This window comes from Poromitra crassiceps, assembly GCF_964638095.1.
Source record: "Poromitra crassiceps genome assembly, chromosome: 6".
Classification (NCBI taxonomy): domain Eukaryota; kingdom Metazoa; phylum Chordata; class Actinopteri; order Beryciformes; family Melamphaidae; genus Poromitra; species Poromitra crassiceps.
The window spans coordinates 45,630,072-45,638,951 of record NC_139627.1 but is presented as its reverse complement, the minus strand read 5'-3'; the positions used below and the strand labels follow the sequence as shown (position 1 = coordinate 45,638,951).

Sequence of the window (8,880 nt, the reverse complement as noted above, 5' to 3'; positions counted from 1 at the left end):
TTTTGATTACATTGATATGAGTAACTACAGTAACCACAAACCCAAATCTGTAAAGCTACTGGCTAATCTTTGGTGGCACCTGGCACCAAAGATTGAATAGCAAGTCTATCAAAATACATGTTAACACATTCACTGCCAGCCGTTTTTCAATACTGTAGTTAGCTTCTGCCAGAGGGTTTTTTTGAGGATTCTGGCTCATTTTACAAGAGCCGAGGATTCTTTTCTGCTTGGACTTTGTGAACACAAAGTTCACAAAAGTACTAATAGAATGTGTGCTTTCTCTGTCTAAAAGAATTAGTTTGTAGAGTTAGTAGTTATGTAGATATTAGCCGTTGAGTACAGTATGGTTTCAGAGATTTTCAGAGAGTTTTGAGATAAATGGATTTTTAGAACCACCTCACGTTCCTGTGATTATGGGTGCCCTTGGGCAAGTCTGTATACTGTATTGTGTTGTGTGTGTGTGTGTGTGTGTGTGTGTGTGTGTGTGTGTGTGTGTGTCTCCAAACTCCTCCCTCCGTAGGTTTGTCTCTGGTGGCTTTGCAGTGTTTTGTCACAGGCGAGTTTCTGTTGCCTCACAGATCCCAAAAAAAGAGAGGGGAATCGCAGGAGCGGGGGAGAGGAGAGGCGAGGGGGGGGGGGTTAGACACGGGAGAGAAATTCCTTCGCGATCCCCTTCTTCCAATCTTGAGGCGTACTCCGCTCTCGGTGTGCTGCTGCTGCTGCTGCTGCTCGTCTGTGCTGCTGCTGCTGGCAGCGCGAGTCTGGATTACTGTAAAACGGGCTCGGGTGTCGGTTGAGAGCTTTGATGAAGCTTTTGCGATTCTGGTCTTATTTATGCTCAAAGGTACTCGAGTGTGTGTGTGTGCGCGCGTTTTTGCTCGGCTTTCTCTCTGTCTGGAGAGCACTGTCGCCACTTCGTTGGTCGGTAAAATAGATTATACACATTCAATACCTCCAATATTTTTATAGGAGACGTGGGGGGCATAGATCCACGTAGTACCATCAAAAAAATGTATTTTTATTTTTTGACGTCTCAACTCGTCATTGGCAGTGAACCGTTGGATTTTTTTTGACGAGTCAACTCGCCATTGGCAGTGAACGTGTTAAGAAGTAATTGAAATGATACTGAACTAGCTTAGCAAAGTTCTTCAGGGCAGGTTGTTTCAGTGAAGGGAGCACAGTCACCCTTAATATTTCCCCCCATGTCCCCTGCCTGCAGCACCAGTCTGAAGTACTCACGGCCCGGGGCTACCGACGGCTCCCGGCTGCTGCTGGTATGTGACGTGGCGCTGGGCCGCTGCCGGGACGTCCCGAGGAAAGACCCCAGCCTCTACCAGGCCCCTGAGGGATACCACAGTGTGCACGGGGTCCGCCGCACCCCCAACACACACTCTGAGTTTGAGGTGTGTGTGTGTGGATGGATATATAGATAGATAGATAGATAGATAGATAGATAGATAGATAGATGGATAGATAGATAGATAGATAGTAACTAACATGCGGTGCATGTGCTGCAGGATGATGAGTACGTGGTATACAGTGTGGATCAGGTGAAGCTGAAGTACATGGTTCAGTTCACCCTCGATGGAGACCAGCTGAAGGACTTCAGTCCCTCCATCGACACCTCAACCGAGCTGCCACCACCCTCCACAGACCCAGGTACTGACACAAAACTATCTATAATCATCAACCAATCATTAGCTACAATATCCTCACAATTAGGGCTGCAACTACCAATTATTGTCAGTACAGATTAATCTGTCAACTATTTTTATGATTAATCGATTAGTTATTTTGGTCTATAAAATGTCAGAAAATGGTGAAGAAGAAAAAAATGTCGATCAATGTTTCCCAAAGCCCAAGATGACATCCTCAGTGCCTTGTTTTGTCCACACCAAAGATATTCAGTTGACTGTCATAGAGAACTAAATAAACCAGAAACTATTCACATTTACTAAGCTGGAATCAGAGAATTTGGACATTTACTGTTTGTCAACCGTACACAATGTTATTGACTTTAAATCTAGCATAACATTAGCTTTCTGGCTTTGAGCCAAATGCTTCTATAGTGAGCTGTGCGGACTAGATTACCTCCTGTGGCCGATTCCTTTCCAAGGTTTGACCTATTTACTGGAGCAGTGAACAATGTTTCCATTGCATGAGAACCTGACCAGATGGTAATGATTGTTCCAGATCAGGGGTGCCCACACTTTTTCAGCTTGAGAGCTACTTTTAAAATGACCAAGTCAAAGTGATCTATCAAACATATTTATTTATATATATATACACTGAGTATACAGTGGAGAACAGTGGAAAAACAGTGAAAAAAACAGCGGAAAAACAGTGGAAAAACAGTGGAAAAACAGTGGAAACAGTGGAAAAACAGTATTTTTTTTTTATTATTTTTTTATTTTTCCCCCCTCAATGCCATGCGATCGACCACACTACCTTCGCGATCGACCGGTCGATCGCGATCGACGTATTGGGCACCCCTGTTCCAGATAGTCAGTTTCCCAGGTGTTACCAGGGAAACCGAGTTATGGCTTTTGAAAAACTTTAGATTGTGATTGCAAAACTTGATCTGCGAATCTGTTTTTGTTTTATATTGTTGGCTAGAACCTAGAACCTAGAACCTTCTGCTTCATATTGGGTGGTTCTCCACATCTACTTTGTGCATTAAAATTGTCCAACGCAGTTGATTGTCTCTTACAGTAATTCAAGTCTACAGTTACACTATAGTTTTGCAGTTATTAAACATGTGTTTTTTCTTCTAGACACAATTAGGTCTTATATTGTGATCGGTCTACACTACAGTTTTCATTTTCACATACAGTAGATTCGTCTAAATTATTATTTTTTCATTCTAACTGCCATAAAAAAAGCTCTTAATTCTTACATTTAACTTGAATTTTGATGGATTTGCAGATGCCCTCTTCTTTTGAGATCGAAATGGGAAGCAAACTTTTTGTTGTTTGTTGGTTTGTGTGCGTGCGTCCATGCATTTGTGTGTGTGTGTGTGTGCGCGTGCGTGCGTGTGTAGTGCTGTCGTCTGAGGAGTACGGAGTTGGCAGCAGTAAAAACCCACTAGATGATGTGACAGCCGGACTGTTGGACTGCTTTGGTCAGCAGCTCCCCCTGCAGGCTGTCCATGTGAAGTGCAAACTGATGGATCTGCTCTCCCAGGTATCTGACCTGATCGCTCGCAAGACAATAATAATTTAAGATGAAATAGAAATATGAATCATTCACAGTTTTGTCTTTGATCATTTAAATATTTTTCATGGGTTAGTTTAATGGCTTAGTTTAGTGGTTAGAGATGAAACTTGATTCACAATCAGAAAAGAGACATTTTGTTTTGCATCACTAACATATTTGATAATGTAGACGTTGGGTCTCAAGTCTCAATGTTAATTGCTTGAAACTTGACTTGATGCATGAAGAGAAGACTTGAGATTTGACTTGACTTGGGTTCAACTTCTGGTGATTTGAGACTTGACTTTGACTTGTACTTTGATGACTTGAAAAAGTTTCTAAAATCTTGATTTGAGATCTTGTGTTTGTAAATGACTGTCTTAGAATTGAAAGTCATGAGATTTGTTCCCGTAGAGTCTACGGCGTAGACGACTGAATTTAAATTCTGTTTTCTGACATTGTAAGATATTAAATTGAGACTGGACTCTTGATTTGTTCTGACTTGTTCTCCATTTAAGACTTGAGACTTGACACTAATGACTTGGACTTGAGATGTTGTTAGTAAGAGTGTCAGTTTGTCTCTCCTGAAAAAAACACTCTGTGTTAAAGCTGTCCTTCCCTGTCGACTTCCAGGTCGTTATCTTCCAGAAATACACCAATCAGAGCTCTGCACCCATTGAGGCCAAGTACGTCTTCCCATTGGATGATTGTGCAGCGGTCTGTGGGTTTGAAGCGTTCATCAATGGGAAACATGTGGTGGGACAGGTAACCTCACGCTTTTCTTCTCACCGATGCCTGGTCAGATTTGATTTTTCCCTGAATGCCTGTTTCCCAACGCAAGTTAATTATTGTCCAGAAGAAGAAAAAAACTCAATCTGTTTATTTGTTTGCTTTTTACTGTAAGTGACTAATGTTAAAATGGCTGACGGGCAATAACCGTGAGAAGTTCAGCTATGGCCAAATTTTCTTAGCCAAGCTTGTTGAGCTTCCGCACATCAGTGACATTGTGTTTATGATGATGTTAAAGATCGTGTTGTGCACATGAATCAAATTGACTGCAGTTTTTATCTGCTGTTGCTGAGTGCATTTGTTTCTAACTGCTTGGAGTACCAGATTCTACCAGGGCAACTACTGTAGGATACTTTTCAGGCTTTTATAGCGTGTCTACACAAGTCACGCCCTCTTCCGGGTTCAGCGTGGGACCTACAGTAGGAAGTGAATTTCCAATTTTCCCAATCATTTTCCATTGACCTTTAATAAGATCCTTATAAAGAGTTTTACTTGGACTGAAAATACCCAGTAAAATTATTTGGTCAAAGACTATGTAAAATTGTATAGACCACGATACGTTTTAAATGGTGAACTCTACAGTACCTTCAACAGGGAGCCTATTCTGCTAATGTGTGTTCTTGGACTGAGGTTAAGGATGACACTCATTAGGTTGTTCTGAGCTTTATCTTTGCTATCTGTGACTGCTGTCTGTTTTGGATCCCAGGTGAAGGAGAAAGAAAAGGCTAGAAAGGAGTACAAGCAGGCCATAGAGAAGGGCCATGGAGCCTACCTGATGGACCAGGACGCCCCCGTATGTCCAACCGCTGCACTCTATCAAACACATGAAACAAAATAATCGTTTCTCTGTTGAGTTAGATCTGTTAGGAAGCCACCAATTAAAAACAGACACGAGGCTGCAAAGCTTCTTAGCTATTTGTTGTGAAAAGTTAAAACCTGTCGGATGTGTCTCGGCCTTCATCAGGGGAAGGAAGGAACACATCAGACACAGTTTTTTTTAACTCTTCTGATCTTTTGAAGCATTCCATAATAGTCAATAGTCTATGAGTCTGTGTGTTTTGTGATAGTGGTGATCTCATGTTTGTGCGCCCTGCAGGATGTGTTTACCATCAGTGTGGGGAATCTGCCACCCGGCGCGACGGTCCTGATAAAAGTCACCTTTGTGTCGGAGCTGATCGTGCGGGACGGCGACATCCTCTTCTCGCTGCCTGGCAGCGTGGCGCCGTGGCAACAGAGTGCTGCGCTCAACCAGACCACACAGGTGAGGAGAGACTCCCCCAGACCACACACTCCCCCCCCCCCCAGACCACACAGGTGAGGAGAGACTCCCCCAGACCACACACTCCCCCCCCCCCCCCCCAGACCACACAGGTGAGGAGAGACTCCCCCAGACCATACACTCTCCCCCCCCAGACCACACAGGTGAGGAGAGACTCCCCCAGACCATACACTCTCCCCCCCCAGACCACACAGGTGAGGAGAGACTCCCCCAGACCCCCCCCCCCCCAGACCACACAGGTGAGGAGAGACTCCCCCAGACCACACACTCCCCCCCCAGACCACACAGGTGAGGACAGACTCCCTCCAGACCACACAGGTGAGGACAGACTCACTCCAGACCACACAGGTGAGGACAGACTCCCTCCAGACCACACAGGTGAGGACAGACTCCCTCCAGACCACACAGGTGAGGACAGACTCCCTCCAGACCACACAGGTGAGGACAGACTCCCCCCAGACCACACAGGTAAGGACAGACTCCCCCAGACCACACAGGTGAGAACAGACTCCCCCCAGACCACACAGGTGAGAATAGACTCCCCCTGCCCACACAGGTGAGGACAGACTCCCCCCAGACCACACAGGTGAGGACAGACTCCCTCCAGACCACACAGGTGAGGTCAGACTCCCGCCAGACCACACAGGTGAGAACAGACTCCCCCCAGACCACACAGGTGAGAACAGACTCCCCCTGACCACACAGGTGAGGACAGACTCCCCCAGACCACACAGGTGAGGACAGACTCCCCCAGACCACACAGGTGAGGACAGACTCCCCCAAGACCACACAGGTGAGGACAGACTCCCCCTGACCACACAGGTGAGGACAGACTCCCCCAGACCACACAGGTGAGAACAGACCCCCCCTGACCACACAGGTGAGGACAGACTCCCCCCAGACCACACAGGTGAGGACAGACTCCCCCCAGACCACACAGGTGAGGACAGACTCCCCCAGACCACACAGGTGAGGACAGACTCCCACTCAAAACAACACCAGTCCACAACACAGTGAAATGTGTTTATTAAACCAATATAAATGTATGAATATCTTAGCTTTACTATTATTCATAAATGTGGAAAATAGCAGAAATAAAGAAAAATGTGGTGCGTCCAAACTTTTTACTGGTAGTGATTACCTGTACATGTGATTATGTACAGGTAAGTACATGCGATTATGGTGAGTAGAAGTCTCTCCTTATGTGAGGTGCTACAAATACAAATCAAATACAGTCGTGATAATGTCATGAGGTGTGTGTGTGTGTGTGTGTGTGTGTGTGTGTGTGTGTGTGTGTGTGTGTGTGTGTGCGACCCTTTTCATGTTACCATCACTCAACAGGTTACTGTGGAGAAAGTGTGTGTGACTGACCTGGCAGCAAGTACAGGGTAAGCATTTGATTTGATTTATTTTTTACTGGATGCTGGATCATATCATGCACAGAGCAATTGCAGTAGTTTCACTACTCATTGCATTAATTTTGTGTTGTACCATAAAACGTATCAATATTGATTGTCGGCCTAAGTCCACATTACCAGTCAAAGTATATAAATGACAGACACATTTTCTTCTTCATGTTTTAGCCCATCTACTACAGTACACTGCACACATACTTTGCATTGCTTTCCAAAGCATACCGTACATTTTTAGATGTTTGAGTGCATTTTTCTTCTTTCTGCCCTATCATTAGTTTCCATTCATTTCCTTATAGTACGAAAATAAAATTGAGGAATGTTGAAACTTGAGCTTGCGATAGGTGATCCATCAGTGAACATTCCAATGGCAGTTGACGGCATTTAAACATTTCATTTGGTCAGTTTCTTTGCGTGGTAATTTAGTTGAACGTGGGCATGATTGATCTGTGAAGTCTGTAGGTCTGTAGGTCTGTAGGTCATGCTGGCGAGAAGCTCGGCCATCGTGGACTGCAGCGAGTAACCACTTTGTTGACTTGTTCATGTGCGCTCTACTATAATTCAGATATTTTCAAAGTGATTTAAAGGCAGAATAAGACGAGGGGAAATCTTTCATCGATATTACTCCAAAAAAGAGGTTAAAGTGTAGAACGGTGTAAAACAGGAATTCCCCTTGCTTCTGTGATGATACAGGAGTTGATGATCTATCTATACTATCAATGATCAAAACGCATGGTTGCGAACTAAATACACACAATCCATATTAGGAAAGCCAGCCTCTAAACGAGCCGTTTGGACTTTTGTATCTTTGTGGCGTCACAAAGGTTTGCTCATTATCATTTTTGTAAGAAATAATAGAACTTAACTTTTTCTTTTTGTAAGTGGTTGAGTGGTTGTCATTGTTTATTACCAGAGAGTTGTTTCTAGCTGCCAGGCCGTGGTCGCGGTGTCACGTTTCACCCAGAGCCATCATGATATAAGAGTTGTGTCATCTCCATTCACTCCAATGAACCATTTTTTTTTTTTTTTTTACCTCGCAATAGTTCCTGTAAGTAAGGTTCTGGATTAAGCAGTGCTGTAGATTTGCAGCAGATCAGAATGGAATGTTTGTGGTGTACTTTGAAAGGGTAAGACGTTTAAAGCAGTGGTTCCCAATCACCGAGCCCTGCACCGGTGCCCGGCCGCAAAGCATTTGCCGCCAGGCCGTGAGAAAGCTACTGTATATGATTCGGCAGGGATAAAGAGAGAGAGCTCTCTCACTCGGCTCACTCTCTCCACACACACACACACACACACACACACACACACACACACGCATACACACACGCATACACACACGCATACACACACACACACACACACACACACACACACACACACACACACACACACACACACACACGTTATGTTTACTTCTTACGTTGTTGCTTCTCCACTAACCAACTAACTGTTTGGAAATTCCAGCAGTAGTTACAACTGCGGCAATTCCGTTACAACTTGTAACAGAGGATTGATGTAAAGTGGGGCGTGCTTTAACAGTTTGACCCTCCCTGTGTTGTGTATATAATGTGCACTATAATGTTATGTATATGTTATGTTATATTATATGTTTTGTATATAATATGCACTGTAATCTATGTCATTTAGTTAGATGTTGTGTTCAGTGTTTATCTGTTGGCCCTCAGAGAGTTCACACTGGACATGTCCATTGAGATGCCTTGTGAGATTACCGACCTAGACTGTGTCACTCACCAAATCAAGGTGAAGGTAAGACATCTGAGCAAGACTGTTCTCATACTGCATTCATATTGTTCATACATCTTCATTTGATACATGTGTTCATGTTCATATTGTTCATACATCTTCATTTGATACATGTGTTCATGTTCATATTGTTCATACATCTTCATTTGATACATGTGTTCATGTTCTTTGTCTCAGTGGGTTCCTACACAGGTCTAAACAATTTGGTCATTTCCAGGTCTTGATATGATGGAAATTGCACACACAAAATATTCATGCAGCTACACAATTTCCCTGGTTTTAAACCCTTGTCTTGTCATCTCACTTATTCTGGTATTTGGCACTGTAAAGAATAGTGGGTGCCTGGGTAGTGCAGCATTATATTCCCTGCCTACCAACACCAGGGTCGCAGGTTCGAGCCCCTGTGTTGCCTCCAGCTTGCTCGGGTGTCCATACAGGCACAAT

General features: G+C 44.1%; 1 protein-coding gene across 3 annotated transcripts in view; it reads left to right on the top strand.

Annotated features, from left to right (window-relative positions):
* The window catches only part of parp4 (poly (ADP-ribose) polymerase family, member 4), a 43,922-nt gene that overhangs the window by 14,343 nt on the left and 20,699 nt on the right, over window positions 1–8,880 (top strand). For all 3 annotated transcript variants that reach the window (XM_083638780.1, XM_083638778.1, XM_083638779.1), the window contains exons 13-20: window positions 1,220–1,403; window positions 1,518–1,659; window positions 3,041–3,183; window positions 3,826–3,957; window positions 4,688–4,774; window positions 5,078–5,242; window positions 6,602–6,648; window positions 8,358–8,439. In XM_083638780.1, coding sequence (XP_083494906.1) covers window positions 1,220–1,403; window positions 1,518–1,659; window positions 3,041–3,183; window positions 3,826–3,957; window positions 4,688–4,774; window positions 5,078–5,242; window positions 6,602–6,648; window positions 8,358–8,439 — 982 coding nt within the window. The remainder of the gene's footprint in view (window positions 1–1,219; window positions 1,404–1,517; window positions 1,660–3,040; window positions 3,184–3,825; window positions 3,958–4,687; window positions 4,775–5,077; window positions 5,243–6,601; window positions 6,649–8,357; window positions 8,440–8,880) is intronic.